The sequence below is a fragment of the Perna viridis genome, chromosome 1, assembly GCF_037379345.1.
Source record: "Perna viridis isolate PV_CMFRI_1.1 ecotype Kerala chromosome 1, ASM3737934v1, whole genome shotgun sequence".
In the NCBI taxonomy this organism is placed as follows: domain Eukaryota; kingdom Metazoa; phylum Mollusca; class Bivalvia; order Mytilida; family Mytilidae; genus Perna; species Perna viridis.
Window position 1 is genome coordinate 59301115 of NC_142445.1, and position 22995 is coordinate 59324109.

Sequence of the window (22995 nt, forward strand, 5' to 3'; positions counted from 1 at the left end):
TATGTATTCATCTAATCATATTTTATAGTATTGATGCTTTTGGACAAATTGCAGTTGTTTAAAATACACAGATTTTTGTTTGAAATGCTTCAGTTCATATTACTGCCACCTTTATTCCCTTAAATCTTCTTTTAAATAACCTTTATTATTACATAAAATAATTTGCAATTATTGTTTTTTCCATATCAAATCAATTGTAATTCATTAAATTTAAAAGAAGAAAGATAATATTTCAAACATGTCTATAATATGTACACACTAGATCCAAAATCATGCTAGAACAAAAATCAACAAAATATCATCTTTAGGTTTTTGAAAAAAATTATATATCATTTCTGAACTTACACATTGACCAAATAAATCACTAAAATGAAAGATTGATGAATATTTCAGAGCTATCTGTAGAATATCTTATTCCATTTCTTTTGTTTAATGAAACTGAACCCAGTCCATATAAAAGACCACTACAATAACAACTTCAATCACCACATCTATAGTAAGCTCTCAGATAACTGTACCCACCTAACATTAATGTGGTTCTTAGCTATATTTGTGATTTCTCCATAGCTATCTCCTTCCTCATTGCCAAATGTTAACATATAGGGGTCTACGACTGGATTTATCTGTTGGGCACACTCCCGAGGGGTACCAGGGGTAACAACTGGGAGTTTCTGGGTTGCTGTCATTGTAATAGGAGGTTGCAGTGTAACTGGAGGGGGTTTTGGTGCCTGTGTGGTTGATCGCACTAAATTCTGACTCTCTTCCTCAGGTGCTTCAGGGACAGAACATCGGCCAATATCAGCATTTTCAAACACATCTGTGTTAAGATTCAGTATCCTACAAAAGTGTTTTTTAATCTGCTTATTAACAACTAAGCACTGCATTGTAAGTAGTTACAACACTGTAGTATTTTACAATCACTATGTCCACATGTTGTCTTTTATAATTCAAAAGAAACAAAACAGTAAATCAACACTTTATACTAGCTTACCTTTTCATGTTGAAAAAAATATCTAAATTTTTTTAAAAATCTAGCACCCTAAATTACTATTGGGTGAAATGAAATGTTATCCATAGCTAAAAATAATATTGCACACAAAACAAGAATATGTTATTTGAGAATAAATCAGAAAAAATTTCATCTACATAAAAAAGAAAAAGAAAAAAGAAGATCAATTGAATTGGTTTCCAATCTGCACGTATCTATGACTCCAAGACAAACTTACTGTCCATTGATAACAACATCATTCATACATCCATAGAGTGGTGTAAAGTTTGGAGCTAAGTCTTGACTGATTGTAGGTAATGTTCCACCAAGGTAGAGTTGTGATACAGTCATTGTAGTGACACCTTGTGGAAGAGTTATCTCCCCAACAAATACATCATCTACATACATTGATATCCTAAAGAAAAAAAACAACATATAGATAAAGGAATGTTTATATGTGTTTTAAACAATATGACCCTTAATTGAGTGACCTGTGTATTTCTCCTCCATATCAGAGAGGTTCAATTGACTTAAAATTGGTGTTGAAATGACACTGAAAATCTGTTAATTTCCACAACAAATTTACATGCCATGAATAATTTTGGGGATGTTTCTAAAAATGCACAATCTACCTGGTTCATAAAGCAAGTTTTAAAATGGAAACAGGATTACTTATTAACTTAAAGTTTCAAACTTGTTCCTTGTGAGTACTTTATATTGCTTGGTTTTACTGTCTTCATTTCTATATTTTGTCTGTATCACTTAATCCACAAGATTTTAATATAATTCTAAATATGCTTTCTTTTGAACACTTACTCTCTGTATCTTTTCAGTACACCAATAGTATGTGTTTTTCCATCATTGTATGTTTTGGTAGATGTAATAATCCATGGTCTAGAATCACCACTAAATCTACCCTGAACTTTACCATTTGTCAAAGCAAGCGTGTAGTAGTTCTAGAATGGAATGAGTCAATATTAAAAAGTAAAAAAATTGTGATACGATTCAGCCACAACTTATCATAAAAACTGGAAGTACATCACAATGATGAGAAAATCATTCATAAACATAGAACATTAAAGATAGCTTCTTTAAAAGATCCTTTTGTCTATATATGCAAATATTCAACACTAACTGATTGAGAAACTTCAGGTTTTTTTTACATGGTTTGACTCTAGTTCTTTTCAATTTAGAAATACATAATACAATTAAAGCTGAAGTTCTTAAGCCTGAATCAATGTAAACATACCAAATCATCTTCATCCCTTGCTAACAGTATCAAGGCATCAGGCTTTGTGGTTCTGAAAGATATTGTTACCCCTCCTTCTTTTTCTCCCAATGACTGGGCATTATACAGAGCATAACCGTTACCATAGAAACCAATAGTTCTGTAGCCCTATACAAAAAAAAAGAAGAGAACTTTTGAACTTTTAATGAATTTGAACTTCATTAAAATGCATAAATATAACTTAGCTATAAAAAAAATTTGGTTTTTACAAATTTTTGTGTATGAAATGATACTATTTCCACTTTTTAATGAAAACATAAGTGGTGTACAAATGAGGCACATTTTGCAAAGTGGGTTAATTTTATATATATTATGGGGCAGATCAAGGATTTCAGGTTAGGGGCATACATAGAATTAAATGGTGAGAAAGTCAAGGCAAGAGAATTTTTGGGTTAGAAGAATTTGTGAAAAATGAAGATTTCATGCAAACAAAGTTTTTCTCCCAATTCTAAGGGGGTGTACACCCAATAATCTCATCCTTACACAAACAAGGGTGCACTCTACTTCTAGTACCAAGGTACTGGTCTAATTAAGCAGAATTTACCTCATCAGGACACCCTGCTACCACACCCACAGTTTCATGTTGTAGAAGGAGCAATCTATTACTGGAACCCTGATACTGGATGTTTCTTAAACAGCCAAGAAACCTTGTGTCAACAAATGTTCCCCTGAAAAAAAAATATAGTTAAAATTTCAAAATAAAAATGGATTAAGTACGTCAAAATAATTATCAAATTAATATAAGAAAGACTGAACTTTCCGTTTAGTATGTTTTTTGGTCTCATGTTCTGTTTTAAAACTCAATCAATTCTGCATAATTCATAGAAATAAAAGTAAAAACAGTAACAGCAAAATTTGCATAAAGTTCAAAGATGAACTCTCAACAATAAAAAAAAACCAGATACCTTTTTCTAAATTCTGTAGTATCCACACTATCTGGATATCCACCAAAGTAAAATTTACTTCCAAGAATATCTAGACCATTATTTGTGCCATTAGCTTTACAAACCATTCGTTCCCCTCCAACTCTCAACAAGGCTAAAATATTGACATTATAAACATTTTATGAAGTGTTCATACAGAAATAGCAAGTACATAGAGCTTAAGTTGTAATAGAGTACATGTAGTATATTAAGTTGGTCAATAAAGAATATGTCATTCCCTGGTCAGATTAAGTTTCTTAGGGGGTAGACCTAGGGTGAGGGACATAACTCTTCAAATCAGTGATATGTTTGTACCATATTCAATTTCACCAAAACCACTCAAGCTTTCATTTGAAGCAGAATAAATTAAATCCCAAGTTACTTAGATGCTTACATAAGATTGATGTAAAATGCTGAATACAATCGTTCCAATGATTTTTAAGAGTTGTGTCCCTTACCCTAAGTCCACCTCCTTAAATGATATTAAAATAAGAGAACTTGAAAGACAAACAAACATACTAAAATTAATGGTGTAGATACATAACAAATTTGCATAAAATATATGAACACAATGTAAACCAGTAAAAAACCAAGTATACGATACCCACTGATATAAAAAAATACCCTGAGTAAGGAAACATATAAATTTAATAATGAGAAGAAAATAGTTAGATAAGAAGGAAAAGATAAGAATTCCTGGTAGATGAAATGTAGCATGCAGAAGCCATGACTGATGTTTTCTATAACATCACTTCAAAAGATGCATACATAAACAAGCAGTGTTAAATTTATTTCACAAAAGTAGATAAGACCACCATTAATAGATTGAGAACTAGACAGACTGAAGAATCTAGCAATACTTTGTTGGTACAAAAATTTCTAAAATGATCTCATTTCTAAATCTGATTAAACAAATATATGTTTCCAATGATGGGGTAACATATGCATGTACTTGTAGTAAATATACAATTAAGCTTGATATATAAATATATATAAAGACAGGCAGGCAGATTATATATGTTCACTCAAAGAGTTTTATACCCTTGTTGTCTACACGATCAGCGAGTACATGAACCCATGTGTTATTAGTATAGGTTAGATTGGTTTCCGTTCGTGCATAGGTTATGCCACCAAGGTAAAACTGGAGAACCACTTTCCCATTAACAGTGTCAATAGAAAAGAAATCACCCTGAAAACATGCAGTACATTGATTATAAACTGCTGATTCTAGTCAAGAATCAGGTCCAACATGATTATGATCAGTGATCATTCACTGCAATCAGGCAAACACAATCATGATTAGAGATTATATCACTGCAATTAGGCAAAACATACTACTGATTAGTCATTAGTGATATCACACCTGTGATAATGTTCATTGTGTACTAGTAATCCAAATATATTTGTTTTTGATCAGATTTAGAGATGCTTTTTTTCACCAAGATTCTAGCAAGAAGTGTCAAAGCAAAATTCTAAGCTTAGTCCTATAACTATGAACTAGATGGGTAAAAGCTATCAAATATATTTGGATTTGCAAGCATGTAAAGATGAAATATCTTGGCATAAGCATAGGAACCATTGCAGTTTAGGAAGGAAGATAATTCACAAATAGTTATCCTGCTTCTAACAAAAAAGAAATATATTTCAAAACTTTCTTTAAGCCATTATCATAATCATCATCATTATCAACATCAAGAGAGAAATATATGATAATTGATTCAGGCATATAATGAATAATCCTTTTCAGTAAGCAATGTATACTTCTATCTTATGCCAAGATTTCTATGTGATTATTACATTTATCACAAAAAACTCTCAGAGATGGTTAGTCTTCTAGGCAAATATAAAAACAGGAATTTACCATCGGTATCTATTCTATCTGCTACCACAATATGCCATTTATTATTGTTATATTCATTGGGAGATTCAATCCTACAAAACGTCACACCACCAGTATATATCTGTAATACCAACTTTTTATTCTCTAAACCTAGGTAATAAAAATCTCCCTGAAAAAGCCAACATAGTGTTCTGCCTTTAAAGATTTTTTCTTATTTTTCAAATTCTGGATTCAGTTTAATTAAGAGATCAAGAAGCAAAACAGAATGTTCTCAGAGAATTTATCATTTTAGGAGGCTTTACTTAAAAATAAAGAATGATTATGAAGTGTTATAAAATGGTCTTGACAAGTGGGAAAAAAAAACACTTCACTTATAAAATTACAACACCACCATATTAAACCAGCCTCAATATCATTTTTTTTTTAAAATAACACTAGTATACAATAAAATGACAATCAACTTCATCATATATAGTAAAACATTTAATTTTTTGTCAGGGGAGATAATTTGAATCATGAATCCATATTGATTGAAATTTTAAATTTTGATTCCAATGAATGGTGTTCTAACCTACCACATAACAGACCTAGAGGGACTATTGTATCAACATTTTTAGGTAACATTTGAATATGTCAATTAAAAACCCTTGACTGGATTTTAATTTCATTCCTTTCTAATCATCATTATTAATGAAAATTAAATTTTTCGTAACTGTCAGAATAAGACTTGTGAAGTATGATAACAAGAGGCTCCCAGGAGCCTGAATCACTCACCTGGTTGAATTTTGCCTTTCAAAGGCAATAAATTTAACAAGAAGTTGTCCAACAATTTTGATTCAAGAAGTCTTTGGTAGGGCTTATCATAAGGATCATTTCAACAATTGAAAGTTTCTTTTAATCTATCATAGTTTTAAAGATATTGACTGAAAACTGTTAAAAAAAGTTATTTTTCCCCTTTCAAGGGCAATAACTCTTACAAGGAGTCATCTGACAATTTTTATCCCTGAAGACTTTTGTAGTCCTAATAATAAGGATCATTTCAGCTATTGAAAGAATTCGGCTAACCCGAACGGTTTTGGAGATGTATGCAAAAACTACTGTCTGACTGCTATGTTTTATTTTTAGTAACAGCAGCCATGATCAAAAATCCCCACACCAGTTCTATGCAGGATACCCCAAGGAACATTCATAACAAGTTTGGTTTCAATTGGTTAAGTAGTATCAGAGGAGAAGATTTTTGAAAGAAATAACATTAAAAATAGCAAAAATCGTTGAAAAAGAGCAATACTCTAACATGGTTTAACGGATTACAAACAAAATTTGACAAGAAACAGATCTCATCAGGCTAAAGACTTTTATTTGTTTCAGAATTTAGTTAAACCTAATGGTTTTAGAGATATATGCAAAAATCTGCTGTCTGACCTCTATGTTCTATTTTTAATAACGGCTGCCATGTTTTTTGACAAATCAGAAATCCCCACATCAGTTCTATGCAAGGATACCCCAAGAAACATTCATAAAAAGTTTGGTTTCAATTGGTCCAGTAGTGTTAGAGGAGAAGATTTTTGAAAGAAATAACATTAAAAATAGCAAAAATCGTTCAAAAAGGGCAATAACTCCAACATGGCTTAACGGATTAAAATCAAAATTTGACTAAAGATAGATCTCATCATGCTGAACACTTTTATTCTGTCAGAATTTAGCTAAACCTAACGGCTTTGGAGATATATGTGAAAAACTACTGTCTGACCCCTATGTTCTATTTTTAGTAACAGCGGCCATGTCTTTCGACGAATCAAAAATCCCCACATCAGTTCTATGCAGGATACCCCAAAGAACATTTAAACAAGTTTGGTTATAATCAGTCAAGTAGTTTCAGAAGAGAAGAGTTTTGTATAATTGTTAACGACGACAACGAGGACGGATGCCAAGTGATGGCAATAGCTCACATGGCCTTTGGCCAGGTGGGCTAAAAATCCTATAGCAGAGAAATCCTTCAATGTTAGTAGACTTCTTGGTAGATCAACTTATTCATAAGGAAAACTTCACTTTATATTTTTTAAGAAAAAAAACTACAGTTACAAAACAACATAAGTACTAGAAAAACTGAGAGCCAATGTTAACTGATCTGATACCCATACTCTGCTATTTGACAACATGTACCAATCCAACCTAAAAATTAATTTAAATAAAAATCTAAATTCTGAAATAAGAGATGCATAATGGGAACAGGAAATGAAAATTTTGTGAAAGTTCATTAAATTCCTTTCAGTGGTGTAGGAGGAGTAATGGTTAACCGATGGGTACTCCTCCAAGTAACGAAAAGGAAGGAATGTACCTCCTTCAAAGTGTGTATACGAGAATGGGTTATAAATAAAAGGGAGTTTGAGTAAACAATATAAATGGTATACAGATTTCAAGAAAGGATCAGAAATTTTATGGAATGCCCTTTAACAATATACTGAATAACATTCTAAATAAATGTATGTGATATGAAAAATAAAAGTACATGTGCATATTACATATATCAAAAATAAATGAGGCCTAGAATTACATAAAACAAATGTGAAACTTGCTACTTCATTTATACAGTTTCTCTTCACATAATAAGTATAGGCTTAGGAACCCAACTATGATATCATTTCTCAGCTATGAGTTGAGTTACTACAGAGGAAGTTACTTACAAGTTGTTCATTGCCAGCAAACAGTAGAGTAGAGTTAGCCCAGAATGTTTTGAACTGGAAAGTAATCTGAAATTCTCTACTGTTATATCTAGGTATCTTATCAATGGCACCATAACCATGTCCTAAGAAATGGAATGTAGTAGCAGCTGATACAGTTGATGGCCTATAATTGAAAATTAGCAATTTATAGTTTAAAGAACAACCAATATGGTAAATGTGACCAATAACCAATAAATATCATTAGGAAGCAAAAGTCACATAAACAAGCAATTCTCATCATTTTACCAGGATAATGCAGATCATTCCTGTAAGTTTTCTTAAAAATTCTAATATGTAGAGAATTTTTAATGCTCCCAAGTCAAGATATTGCTCCACAGTTTTCTTCTATCCCATATCTTCTAGTTTATGTTTTTATTATTTCGTATTTACCTAAGTTGGTTTTGTATAAGTTTGTCAACATTTTTATAGGGGTCAATAGAAACACACCAGTAGGTGTATTATCATACTATATGAAGATGACTATAGGATTTCAGTTTGTAAATGACTACTTCAGGGGATGTCTCATGGAAGTTAATATATAACTACTTCAGGGGATGTCTCATGGAAGTTAATATATGATTACTTCAGGGGATGTCTCATGGAAGTTAATATATGACTACTTCAGGGGATGTCTCATGGAAGTTAATATATGATTACTTCAGGGGATGTCTCATGGAAGTTAATATATGACTACTTCAGGGGATGTCTCATGGAAGTTAATATATGATTACTTCAGGGGATGTCTCATGGAAGTTAATATATGATTACTTCAGGGGATGTCTCATGGAAGTTAATATATGACTACTTCAGGGGATGTCTCATGGAAGTTAATATATGACTACTTCAGGGGATGTCTCATGGAAGTTAATATATGACTACTTTTAAAGATGTACTGATGACTCGTAAGGGAAATGATTTAAAATACATACGCCTCTCTGCAACCATCACAATTTGGAGATGATGTCTTAAACTCATGTAGTCCAATACGATTCTGATCAAAATGTACCTCACTAATACAACCAGAAAAATTTCCTTGAGTCACAGCTGGTGGTCTCTACAAAAATCAAGATAATGAATTTTGTATGATTTTGTGTTGTGTTAACCACTTGTGATTGGATAAAACCATTCAGCCAAATAACCGAAGCAGCAATATGCAAATGAAAAAAATCCATCCGCATTTGATGAAAATATCTGAATGAACAGTATGCAAATGACCATATAAGGAAAATCCACCCACCAATAATAACAATAGCAGAATGACGAGACTATTATAGCTCGATCAATGAAATGACGACATGGATTTTTAATTAATTTGACCTAGACAGTTCAATAATGCCCCCAGCCTGTGTGTACATTTAACTTGGATGCCAAGACAAAAATAGATTTTACCCAGTAACCACTGAATGATTTAAAAAAAACCTTCTAAGAAATATAGCTCGATACAAAGATTAACATATTTCCCCATAGTATAGATGGGCAAAATTGTACAAAAATGTTATAAGCTCCCGAAACGGTCTATAATAATTTAGACAGTCAGTACGTCTGCTGAAGGGATTCTGCTAATGCCTCACCCTCAAACAGAACATACTGTCTAAATAATCACAGACCATAACCTGGGAGCTTATAACTTATTGTGTAACATTAGGTATACCTGGTACTGGTGAAAAACATTCTGCCTGTAATGCAATGTACCACAGGAAATCTTGTAAATTCTTGCTGTCAAATGACCAGAAATGGTATCAAGTTTGAACAATGTTAACAGCATTACTTAGTATATCCCATTCACAATGTCATTGGAGAGGGGACTGTTAGCATTACAATGTACTATATCCCATTCGCAATATCATAAGAAAGGGGAGAGTTAGCATTACTATATCCTATTCACAATGTTATTAGAAAGGGGGTAATTGGCATTACTGTATCCCATTCACAAAGTCATTAGAGAGGAGATAATTAGCATTACTATATCCCATTCACAATGTCATTAGAGAGGGGATAATTAGCATTACTATAACCAATTCACAATGTCATTGGAGAGGGAAAAATAAGCATTACAATATCCCATTCACAATGTCATTGGAGAAGAAAAAATCAACATTGCTATATCCCATTCGCAGTCATTGGAGAGGGAAAAATAAGCATTACTATATCCCATTCACAATGTCATTGGAGAGGGGATCATTATGTAAATCTTATTTTCAACCAACAACTTACAATATGATGAATAGGTGTTCCAGACACAAACAACTGTGTTGCATCATCAAATTTTAGTGAAGATTTGATCCCAGATGAAGCATTTCTAGACTCTGTAATGTCCAACTGATTTTTCATTGGTGCCACCTTTAATATACCAATATTCTGTATCCTACAATAAAAAAAGTATACACATAATAAATATCAATATTTCACTAGCATAAGTGTTTCATAATGCTTGTAATTTACATTTACTACTCTGGAAAACATGTACAAAAATGGCATCGCAGTATGATCAATGGCATATAGCTACTTACAATCTAACAAAATTTGAATAAAATCCACTGAGGGGTTTCTGAGGAGATACAAAGTGTTCCTATAGTGTAGCATGCACACGTTCATTTAGGTCCCATAATGCTTGTTAAATTTATTGAATCAAAATGACAGCATAATGTGATCAACTATATTAGGTGACTAACAGTCCTACAAAATTTGAACAAAATCTGTTGAGTGTTTTTTTGAGGAGTTGCATTCACAGGGTCTAGTGTGACAGACAGACAGATGCATGAACACCCAATTTCTTTGTCTTCTTCCACTTCACGCCAAGGGCACAGAAATATTTGCAGTGGTCTTTCCCCAATCATACAGAAAAAACAGGTTAATGCAGAATAACCCTTGTTTAGAGTAGAGATATATTGATTCACTGTACATGAGGTAACATAACCATACCTTAGAGCCTCTACAGAGTACCATCTATCTACCTCATTGACAGAATCATCTACATGTATAACTTTCAGAGGACTATCAACATATGAAGGTCCATCACCCACATCCCATCCAAACCGTAGATAACCCTTCAATAGTTCTACTGAGAGATACTCCTGTAAAACAGAACATTACATCAATAAAATAATCGGGAACATAGAAGGAGACAAACATAGAGGTACCGTATCTAGAATTCAAGTGGGTGACATGATCCTTTGTACCGTATCTAGAATTCAAGTGGGTAACATGATCCTTTAACTATAAAATGTTTAGGAAATTCTAGCTAATTGTCACATACATGAAGGAAATGTATTCAAAAATTATTTTCTTTCTTTTCACACAGCTTTTAAATAAAGTATAGTGAGGCTCTTCAATGACACATTGTATCCTTCAAAGGGAGGCATGCCAATCTTTAAACTACAAGAGAACTATATAAAGTATGTATAGTACATAGTCCTCAGAAATAGGACCATCCCTTCTGTACAAGGAAGTCATTTACAAAGGTGGTGTTACATGAGAGAGAAGGTGGATAGCATGTCGAAGGATGTCATATGATGGAGAGATCATGTCTTGGAGGGACGTCTTTTTACAGACCTGTAGTACAGACCTGACTAGACTTCTGGATTAAGATCATCAGCATGTCCTTTGATGTACCATTTGTTTTAAAGAAAAACTTGATATCGTTGGTGGCTGACTGCTGGAATGAAGCTCTGTACAATCTGGCACATTTACCTCCAGATGATAAAGATACTTTCACCTATGATTACAAAGATAGATAGCTAAGATGGAGAATATTAACATGCCACAAACCCCCTATATCACCATCTACCATAAATTTTTGGAGCCCATATCATATTAGATCATTAATTTTCATTTTTAACATTTTTGGAATTCTCTGCCATTCAACTTCCTACATAAAACTCTTCCACACTATTGCAAATACAATAAATGATATGAAAAATAAAGCAATCAAAACTAAAATATTAAAATAAACAATATGAACATCAGACATACTTCAACAGTACTTCTAAAAAGTTCTATGTGAACATCAGATATATATTTTATACAAATATGACCATTCTTGTCATTTAAATAACAACACACAAAATCTATCTACAACACAAGGAAAAATATGTTTACAACTCATCTACAAATAAAAAATACCAATACCAGAAGAATATATAGAACTTGGTTCATCTTCAACAAAATAAACCTTGTACCTTTTTAGCTTGGGCCCGAGCTTGAGCTATTTGGTCCTTTAATAACTGAAGTTTGCCAACCATATTTGCCTCAGCATCTACTGTTCTATTTTTAGCTGCCTCTACTTCACCAGTGATGGATGCTATTTGTCTAATATTCTGTCTTGCAATATTAACTACAATAAAAAATGTTCATATGGAGCAATGATTATTTTGTTATGCAAATAAACTGACAATAAGAGTACTGGCAATAGCACACAGCAAGATCAGTTTTCATAACAAAAATAAAAATTATTTTTTGCATTTAAATTACTTTAATGCTTTATTTATTTAAAGAGGATTACCAACAGCTCAAAGACCACTAGTGGCTCTCCTTTTTGCATTTACAGGTAGTTTAATAATTTTTGCTTTGACTAAAATTATTTTTTTACAAATCAGTCTGCATCCATTTAAGACATTTATCAATCTGAATACACATATGAAGTTTAGTGTAGTAATCTTGTTAACCTTATCTTCAGTTTTTGTTGTGTAATCTATGTTGTTCGGTTCACTAAATTTTGTATGTAGATCATCTTTATTTCCTGTGTTCACATTTAGGCCATGTTTTTGGATTTTGATGTATTTGAATCATCCTGACTCTTCAGTAATTTCTTATGTTCCTTGACAGTTACATAGACTTGATAAGATATCCAAACATACCATTGCATAATCTTTTGTTATTTTTTTCTTTAAGAAGTACAACCAGTATTTACATCTAATCCTTATTTTGTATAACTCTAAGCCTACAGTTTCTATGTTAAACATTATATATTCAAGGCCAACAGTGCTAGATTTTACATAAACTTGGGCTCTCAGGCATCATTGTAGATACTATCCTTCAACTACAATAAAAGTTGTTGGATTCCTGATGTACATGTAAGCAAACTACTTACGTGAATTCCTTCCATCATCAACATAGCTATCAATGGAGAAGTCTCTAATCTCTCTGTATTTGGGCCACAAGTGCCTGTCTATCCTGGACTTTATATCATCAACTTTATCTTTGGTTCTTTGAACTTCAGCCTCAATCCTAGTAGTATCATCAGTTACTCTTCTGGCTTTGTCACTTATACCTACAATACAAAATATCAAATTGTCAGAACATTTTAAACAATTGTAAAGCAAATTTTTGCTTCAGTAGGGTTCTACAATAATGAAGTCAGTTAATTATGAGGATATTACTGGCAAAAATATATTAATACATGTATTACTATATATATTGTTTTATTTGTAATAGAAACCATTTCATTAAGAATAGTAAACTACCACGAAAGTGGCAGGTATTTAGCATCTAACATGGCTTTGATCTACTTAACAGAACTAAAGCATATAAAATTACTTTCCTCACTTTTTCCTTCAAGTCCCATAATTTGGAAACAAAAGAGAAAGAAAAAGGGGTTTCCTATCAAGAAGATTAACATTTTACCCAAGAATGATTAAAATCTATTGCAATTTTCATAATCACAAAATATGTAGACGGACATATGCACAAACAGATGAACAGTTGTATACCATTACAGGTCTATTTAAAGACAGGTGCATAGAAAGAAAGTGCATTACATTAAGACATCACTATGCCTACAAAGATTATCAACAGACCCAGAAAACGAGCCTAGTGACACCCTTGGGCAACATTGCATTCAGGAACACAAATTATTTATTCACATTTATAACTCAAATAAATCATTATAAGAGCCTTTAACAACATTTCAGTTTTGGCTGTGTCAAGGATCAAAGAACAACCAAGAAATTATATGTACTAACCTGTGGGCAATGAATTGAGCCCCGTATTGATTTCCTGTATACCATTCAGTATGGTTGTCTGTTTGTTGTCAAGGTTACTCAAATCACCCTTCAGTGTGTTCAGATGGTTTCCTAAATCTAAAACAGTAAAATAACAACTAAATAATATATTATCTTTTGTCAATATTTATATTTACCTTTGATAAACTACTTGAAGTGTGATGTAAAGAAAAGTCAGAAACAAAAATGGAAAAAACAAAAGGAATGAAATCTTACATGTCTGATATAGAAGAAAAGTCGTTCTCTGACTATGCCTCTGACTATACCTCTTTCCACACAATGATACTGACAATATAAATACTACATTTAACAAACTCCAACTTACCAGTAGTTCTGGTTTTTAATTCATTAGCTCTTGCAAGTAATCTGCGACTTCTCTCTAATGAGTTAGCTACTGAATTTTTTATATCATCAACACCAGCCTATGAAAATAAATAAAAGTAAAGAATAATGTGAAAGGAAAACGAAATCACACACTACAATATCTTATCATTACCTGATAGTTCTAATACAGTGTTAAAACTTCAGCTAAATTTTAGTTATATTTAGTGACAGAAAATATATATATATATATATATGTGAAAAAAATGCCCTAGAAAACATACAAAGAACTATCATTATGAACAGAAGATTGGAGTCACCAAATTATAACTTTGAACCACCCTAGAATGGACAGTACCCACCAGTGGTCATAGATAATGATGATAGAGATTTTACATTCTATGGCAGATATTTCATGCATTTTAGAATGAGAATGTTAGATGAATCGTAAAGTCCCTGTTTCATATTAGTTTGACATGCTGAGCTGGATTTTTTATCATACAAGCTCACAGAAGCAATAACATGCAGGTCTGAATGTCACCCCACTCAGACACATTATTCTAAAAAATAGCCGTAACTTACCAGTCTGATGGCATCTTCAGAAGCCTTCAGTGCTTCATGAGCAGCCTTTTCTGCCTCCTCTACAGCCTTGACAATGTTACTGTATACTCTGGCTGCCTTTAAAGGGATCTCTGCATCAGCCTTTGTTTTCTCAAATGTTCTAAAAGTTTAATTAAAGTAACATATGTTGTGAAGTGGCTCAAATTAAAGAATAAAAATAATGAATAAGTGAACAATAGCCACATTTGAAAGGTAAAAAGGAACTACATACAAATAAAAAATAAATAAAATGTAAAAAAAAAAAAAAAGAATATGGGCCCAAATTTTACGGCCTTTGTCAGGGGCAAAAAGTATTGAACAGAGAACTGACAACTGCCAATAGATTGCTTGAATACTTAAATCTCATTAACTATTTACTGCTAACCTATTATTACAAGTGATTTCCTTTCCTTAATTTTGCAAGCAAAAAAATTTGAAAATAAATCACAAGGGATAGGCTCCTTAGTTTTGAAATAAATGCTACAAATATTTGTGAAAATGAATAACAGTGATATCAAATTGACCCATGAATCAGGAAAACATGTATCTGCAAAATTAGTCGATTATTGCGCTTAAAAACAGAAAAATGCATTTAATTTGAACTAAGCGATTAGAAATCAGTTTGCTCAGGAAACAAATTAAGGGCTTTTCTGTTAAAACATACATATGTACTGTAATGTGGAAAAGTACTTTCTTGCAAGGGATTCACCCGAAGAAGCAATTCATGTTATGTATATATTTGATTCAAACTGTGAAGAATTTTTAGCACCACCAATATATAAACTTAAAAATACCTTCCCAGTACCTCATATGTTTTAAAAGAACAGCCCTAAATCAATATTTCACATTCTAACCATTTTTGTTGCAGTAGTAAATAAAAAATAACTTAAAAATCATTTAAAAACAAAACTACCAATCCTTTTCAATATGTACAAACTTTTCCAAATATTCTGCCTGTTTTAACAATTGTTCAGCATGATCCACAGCCATTATTGTCAGTCTCTCTATCCATGGTAATTTGTTTCTATAATCTTCTATTCTTGCTCTCAAATGAGGTAAGGCAACATCTAGTCTACTGGCCTCTCTTTCAAGGTTCTGATAAAAATCATTAAGTTTCCACATAATATGAGAAATGTCAAAAATGCATGAAACCCTTTCATATATAATAACATAAGGTGACCTTGAAAAATATTCAGTTTAGACAGGTGTCACTGTGTCACTTTGGCTAGCATTTTTTCTCTAAACACAAAAGAGATTCATATCTACTTCACCAAAACCCTCTTAATTAATTACAGTGACATCAAAAATAGTTTAGACAATCCCTGAACATAGAAAAGAAGGTTCTCTTGGTTGTGTTTAATTACTTTAAACGCAAAAACCTGGTACATGTGTATGTAATCTGTTTTCAACTCAAACAAGCTACCTTTATTAAAGAATTGATTCAGGTAATTTTGACTCAGGCACTAAATCATATAAAAAGATACACTGCCAAATTTCTTTAACAATAAATCTCACTACTACATGTATAATAATTGTGATCAGACAAATATCTTACCCTGATATTCATCCTGGTTTGGTTCAGAGCTGCCCAGGACATAATGTTAAGTTCATGACCTATACCAAGGGCTTCAGTTGTTCTATCATGCTGGTTATCTATATCATATACCTTGTCCTGAAAATATTGGTATAATAAAATCAAATGTCTGAAAATTATGGGTCTTTTTTTATTTCCTGTTTCAATGTATACTCAATTTCAATTTCTGTGAAAATACTTTGGAGTAAAAAACATACCAGTACACAATTTCACAAGTTCAAATCATAAACCTCATTGACAAAAATTGATATTAATTTGGCATAGACAAAGACCTTTGAACCAGCAGTTTATGGTGTAGTATTGTTTGTTAAATGTATGCATCACTTATATATTCAGGAGCTATCATAACAATTATATTATCTAAGGCAATTTTTGTGGTTGTAATATTCTTATTTCTTCATGGATAAATATCTGTCATAGAAAGATTAACAGATTTTAAATTAAAATTTCAAAAGCAAGGCAAATACTGAGAAGAGATTAGTATTTAACTTGGTCAGCTGCTTCATACATGATAAGAACCTCTCTGTGCAATAAAAGTTTGCTGTTCACGAGGTATTTTATTCCTACATACCTGTAACTGTCTGAGATCATAAGCCACATTATAGTTAATATTCTCAGCCTCTGTAGCTTTTTGTCTGGCTTTCTGTGCCTCTCTCTGTAGGTCTATAAGCCTATTCACAGCATCGTCTAGTCTCCCTTTAATCTCTTTTGTACCATTAATCAGCCTATACCTCATCTTCATCACCTCCTCTGATAACTTCTCTGATAACCTATCATTAATCAAATAAAAGTGCTTTTTTAAGGTAATAACACCTTTGATACTTTTACAGAGCAATTTTTGAACAATGTTTCTATACTACCAAAGGGACCAGATCAAAGCTTTTTCCTTAGGAAAATTATGACATTATGTAAATTGCATCAAAGCCCTTGAGCATGCTTGATTTTTGAGCCAAGTTTGGTATGAATCTTATAAATGGTCTCCGAGTAATCGCTTGGACATCTTTACATTCAGAAGGAAAAAGGCAAAACCTTTGTTTTGGTGACTTATATATGAAGAACTTGACTAGCCAGGACATTTAAAAAGTGCTATCTATCTTAAACTTATCACCCTGAATTTCTTTCTTGCACTTATGTCATAGAAAATATGTATCAAGCTAAAATAAACCTCAACATAGAATGTAAGTGCTTTCCTGTCCCTTATTTTTAGTTTACAATATTACTTACATGCTTTCATTGAATGCTTCTGACAACTTTTTAGAAAAGTCTCTCTTTTCAATCTCATTCATGATCTTGATAGCCTCTTCTAAAGCAGCAGTGATATTCAGTCCACTCTCATTGTGAAACAAATGCTTGACAAGGTCCTCTAACTTTCCTATTTCATCTGTCAAACCAAAATGTCAATTAATTTAAACAAATTGTCAATGAGGAAATGTTCACTAAGTAATACTATATGTATAAGGTAAAGAAATCTTTTTATAATTTTCTCCTCACACCAGTAAGTAAATCACTGAGGAACTGGTTTCAATATACAGCAAATGACAAAACATGGAAGTCTAGTATCAACAGCAGATACTTATTTTGGAAATTAAGAATGTTTGTGACTATATAGATTTGTTTCAAACTCTTAAAAAGATGCATCCTGTAATAAAAAATACTTTTTCACTGAGATTTATTTTTGTGTTGTTTCCTTACTGGCAAAATTAGCAAAAGTAAACTGCTCATAAAAATAGGTTTGTTATAAGCATATTCTCCTATACATGAATGTACTCCAGACTGTATGAAATTCACTTCACTAAAATCTTCACTTAAACATGTAAAGTCAGAAATTTTAGTGCAACACAACTATGTGTATTGCAACACAATACATGTATACATTCATATTCAAATTCTTTCACATCCTCTGAGGAGCTCTATTAGTTAAAATACATAAATTAATATTTAAGTACAATCTTTAGGACTTTACAGAATTTAAGACAGACAACATACCTTGTAAATCTTTCAGTAGTTTCTCAATACCATCTGCCAGAGCTGTACCATTCTTCATTAAAATATTTGCATCTGTTTCTAAATTCTCTGCTTTAGTCTGTGCTCTCATAGACTGAATAGGTTAATACAAATGATATCACAGTTACATAATAAGTTAATCATAGATTGATAGTTCATAAACATAAACATGTAAGTGTTAAAGTGTTTTTTCCATGTTTTCTATGACTTATTACAAAATTTTCACTTTTTGTGAAATTAACTACAGACACATAAGAGGGATTATAACACTGTCATATATGATACCTGTACATAAGGAAAAAATGGGTAATAAATGATAAAATTTCTGTGGGTTTTGTGTTGCCATCTCATGTCGCTATATCATTTTACCTATATCATTTTTCTTAGGGACAATTTAATCTTTCCTCCATTAATAAAGCTAACATTATTCAAAATACAAGAACTATGTTTCATGTCCCCTGACTTGCTTCTGATATTAATCTTAGTCAGACACTGGTCATTTTTAAACTTGTCCCTTTAAAACTGATTTCATTCAAATCCATAAGAAATTTAGACCTGAGATTGCTTAAAAGTGAAACTAATGGCAGCCAAGCATTTCTAAGTCCATATGTAACATGAAAACAGGGGACAATAAATATTTTGGACAGATATACAAACTTACCCTCATCATAAGTGTATCAGCTGTTTTCTGTACCTCTCTTATCTGTTCATCAACATGTAAAATTTCAGCAAACTCCAACATGTCTAATTTATCCTGAAGTTCTTCTGTCTTATTCTTTATCTTTAATAACCTTTGCCATGGAGCAGGTATAATACCAGTGATGTTGACTTCTAAAGTAACGTTGTCTAACTTATCCAGCTCTGCCATAAGGTCCCTCGTACAGCCTTCATCACATGCTATAAATAAAATATATTTTGTTTACTACCAAAAGTTTAACTTGTTCAGCTAAGCCATTTCATCCCTTCTTCAGACTTTGTCACATGCTAATATTGTAATACATTTTGTCAATTAGTCAAGTTGGTCAAGCTCAGTCATCACTGTACTACCTACAACACATGCTATTTTGTTTATAACAATAATGTTGTAAGTAATTTGATTTGCATTGAAATTTTTAAATTAATATATACTTTTCTTCTATTATTGCAAAAAGTGTGAATCAGTTGGGGACAGAAATATAGTCTTATTGGAACTTTTGGAGCTTTTACAGAAGACAATTATTTTTGTTTATGTTTTTGGTAACATGCAAAAGTAGATTGATCACAGAAACTATACCTGATTTACAATAGTGCTTTTATGAATACTTACTAATTATAGCCATGTTCATTGAAAGTTTTTTAAACCCATCAATTTTAATTTCACTTGTCCTAAAAACATCCAATATGAATTAATACTTCCTATTCTCCAAAGCATATCTGTGACAGCACTGGTTACATTTATCCGCTGATTTACAAGTTATACAGAAAGACCTCCATTTCTATCAATGGCAGACATACTTACACACACAGACACCACTCTCCACAGCATATCTTGGTTGACACTGGTTACATTTGTCTCCTGATATACCAGGTAAACAATAACAAACACCTCTGTTATCACAACGATTGGATACTGATCCCTCAGGGTTACAGTTACATGGTTGGCATTTGCCATTCAAAGTTCTCGGGTTACCATAGTAACCATCAGCACAGCTGAAAAATACAAAATTTTGATTTGCCTACATTTGTTACTTAAGAGTCAAGATTATTTTTATATAACAATATTTATTAACACTTTGACCAAATCTGCATATTAACAGATTAGTTATTTTTTTCTCCAATAAACTGTTTTATTTTAAGAATAATTATTTAAACTACCATTACCTTTAAAATTATGGGACATATGAAAAAAAAAAAAAAAATCTAGTTTAAAACTGTTAATGACAACAGCAATTCTCACCTTTCACACCTACTACCCATGTGTCCCTTGGAACAATTCGTACAAATCAACTGTCCACCTCTCATATCACAGGATGGACTGAAACTGTCAAATATAATATTTTAAGAAATGAGACTGTGGTATAAAAAAGCTTCCATTCTTTCTCCTTTAGTACTTAAGCAACATATGTGAAATTTGAATATTTTTCATGATGTGATTACTTCACAGCCCATAGTTATTCTTAAAACACTAAAACCCAATACTGAAGCAGTATTATAGCTGAACTAGTTTATTTTAGGACAAATACAGGTAATTTACAAAGTACATACTTGTTGCTGATACGAGGACAAGCACATGGTTGGCAGTCATTAGGTGTTCCTCTTGTGGCATCTCCATAGTAACCAGGGGCACACAACTCACAGAATCTTCCAACAGTGTCATGTTCACAAAACTGAAAGGAAAATCAAGACTAGATAGTTCATTTTTCTACTCCAGGCGTCAGTTTCACAAAAAGTCATAAGTGTGACATTGATCGTAAATCATGACGTCACAATGCTATTTTAGTTTATGACGTCATTACTTACGATCAACTTTACACTTACGACTTTTTGTGAAATCAAGACCTGAGTAACTAAGACTAAGTCAACTGATATCTAAAAAAATCTTAATTTGTAAACAACCAAACAATATTCAGAACATATCAATTTGTGCATATTACAGCAAAATTTGTACCTAAATTGTAAGACAACAGTTCAGTTACTATTGCAGGATGCATGAGAAAAGTTTTTATTTTTTATAATAATGAACACAATCATGTACCTGACATTGTCCAGTTTCTTTATCACAGAACAAAGCATGTCCATTACAATTACATGGTTCCACCCTACCAATCATAATTGTAGGCTCAGATATTGTTCCAGTGATGTTATAACGGACTCTGTAGTATCCATCAGAAGGATCCTGACATGATAGTCCTGAATACTTGGATGGACACTGACACATTTCTATACCTATCGCAGTTCTCAATGAGGGATTCTGGTCAGCTGGGATGGCTGTATCTAAGAAGACTGATGAAATGCTGAAAGTAAAATCTAGAAACTTTTTATTATATCATTGGTATTTTTTATATTTAAATTTTAAATTCAGGACAATTGTTGCACATATTATTGAAATGTCATAACTGCAAGCAAAATAGATCATAAAAAATGCTAGGCAAATATATTCCATTTTAAGTTATAGTTGAAAAAAAATTTTTTTTTCCATTGCAAGCATCTTAATCATATTTAGTTGCATCAGACACATTTTATGTAAGTACATATGATAAGAAAAACAATCACTGAAATCCATTGAATTTTTCAGGAGAACATTTGGCATACAATCTTAACAGACCAGTTCTGACATTTGATAAATAATAGATTTTTTTTCACCAATTAAATAAATATGGAATAAATCATTCCTTTTATTGGTAATTTAACCAATGATAAATTAACCAATGCATTTTGTTTCAGGATATTGCTAAGGTAAAAATAAAACTCTTTACAGTAACTTTATTTATTGGTGGACAATTGACTTAAGAAACAGTCCATTCAGAATTGTTACCTTGACAACAGTGAATGGTATTGCTCTGCAGGTAATGTCACAGATATCATATTTGTTTTCATTGGCTCACTAACCATTAAAACTAAGAATATAGCCCAACAAAACAGAATGTTTAAACTTACGTGACTCTTTGGACATTTTTGTTGTAACTAGCCAACAGTAATATATCTGTCACATTCTGTAAAACAACCATTAAAAGCTTCCTTGTAGCTAGACCCTCAAATCCTCGTACTTTCCAGTTACTCTAAAATATATATACCAATCTTGATAAGCATCTATTTGTTTATACTTTATAATAACAAAGTAATATATAAGCATTTGACAATTGATCATAACTTACAAGAAGTAGATTTTTTTCCCTTATAATGACTACGTTACTAAATAAAATGTACATTCTTATTATGTTTATCATAACAGTTCAGGGAACCTGTATAAACCAAACTTCTTTTCAACTAAAGAATTCTGTTCAGGTGTTCAGTTTACAATGGTTTGATAACCATTGAATCTGTTATGAAAGGATTTCAGATAACATCTGGTTTCATGTTCATTTAAGGTTTGTTTTAGACTGTTTTCACTGTATAGCTTAAGAAAAAAAGAAAAAAACATACCTTGGTGTATTGAACTTACCTCATGCAGTTTGACTCTGTAACTCTGCATAGGGTTACCAGTATAAGTCATATGGAACCCATTCCCAATGACAACTATCTGTGGACTAACAATGGAGCCTGGCTGTTGTAAGGTATTCATAGTGAAACTTAGGTATCCATTGTAGGAAAGAGTCTGAAAAAATTGAGGATAGAAAATAAAAAAAAACCAAAACAACAACACACAAGAAAACATTCAACTAATCAGTCAAAGCTGCCAACTAATCAGTAAAAGCTGCCAACTAAAAAGTCAAAGCTGCCAACTAATCAGTCAAAGCTGCCAACTAATCAGTCAAAGCTGCCAACTAAAAAGTCAAAGCTGCCAACTAATCAGTCAAAGCTGCCAACTAATCAGTCAAAGCTGCCAACTAAAAAGTCAAAGCTGCCAACTAATCAGTCAAAGCTGCCAACTAAAAAAGAAGTTATTCTGTCAGTGGAAGCTGATGATAAAATGCAAGCAAATTTGTTTGTGGGCAACACGAATAAACAAATAGTTGACAAAGGAACAGACAGTAGGATATGGTAATTGCAGTATAGACCTATAGGGGCATTAGATA

General features: G+C 32.1%; 1 protein-coding gene across 2 annotated transcripts in view; it reads right to left on the bottom strand.

The window, feature by feature from the left end:
• LOC148629620 (laminin subunit alpha-2-like) overlaps nucleotides 1-22995 on the bottom strand; it is a 94433-nt gene that overhangs the window by 9244 nt on the left and 62194 nt on the right. For both annotated transcript variants that reach the window (XM_088554299.1, XM_088554292.1), the window contains 29 exons: nucleotides 22422-22574; nucleotides 21917-22038; nucleotides 21015-21273; nucleotides 20525-20646; nucleotides 20217-20300; nucleotides 19779-19969; nucleotides 18942-19177; nucleotides 18263-18374; nucleotides 17501-17657; nucleotides 16848-17046; nucleotides 16238-16354; nucleotides 15620-15777; nucleotides 14665-14803; nucleotides 14087-14183; nucleotides 13723-13839; nucleotides 12852-13031; nucleotides 11941-12095; nucleotides 11328-11477; nucleotides 10685-10836; nucleotides 9977-10127; nucleotides 8692-8816; nucleotides 7724-7886; nucleotides 5061-5208; nucleotides 3182-3314; nucleotides 2821-2944; nucleotides 2238-2384; nucleotides 1805-1944; nucleotides 1227-1403; nucleotides 523-837 (listed from right to left, as the gene is read on the bottom strand). In XM_088554299.1, the coding sequence (XP_088410425.1) occupies nucleotides 523-837; nucleotides 1227-1403; nucleotides 1805-1944; nucleotides 2238-2384; nucleotides 2821-2944; nucleotides 3182-3314; nucleotides 5061-5208; nucleotides 7724-7886; nucleotides 8692-8816; nucleotides 9977-10127; nucleotides 10685-10836; nucleotides 11328-11477; nucleotides 11941-12095; nucleotides 12852-13031; nucleotides 13723-13839; nucleotides 14087-14183; nucleotides 14665-14803; nucleotides 15620-15777; nucleotides 16238-16354; nucleotides 16848-17046; nucleotides 17501-17657; nucleotides 18263-18374; nucleotides 18942-19177; nucleotides 19779-19969; nucleotides 20217-20300; nucleotides 20525-20646; nucleotides 21015-21273; nucleotides 21917-22038; nucleotides 22422-22574 (4523 nt within the window). The remainder of the gene's footprint in view (nucleotides 1-522; nucleotides 838-1226; nucleotides 1404-1804; nucleotides 1945-2237; nucleotides 2385-2820; nucleotides 2945-3181; nucleotides 3315-5060; nucleotides 5209-7723; nucleotides 7887-8691; nucleotides 8817-9976; nucleotides 10128-10684; nucleotides 10837-11327; nucleotides 11478-11940; nucleotides 12096-12851; nucleotides 13032-13722; nucleotides 13840-14086; nucleotides 14184-14664; nucleotides 14804-15619; nucleotides 15778-16237; nucleotides 16355-16847; nucleotides 17047-17500; nucleotides 17658-18262; nucleotides 18375-18941; nucleotides 19178-19778; nucleotides 19970-20216; nucleotides 20301-20524; nucleotides 20647-21014; nucleotides 21274-21916; nucleotides 22039-22421; nucleotides 22575-22995) is intronic.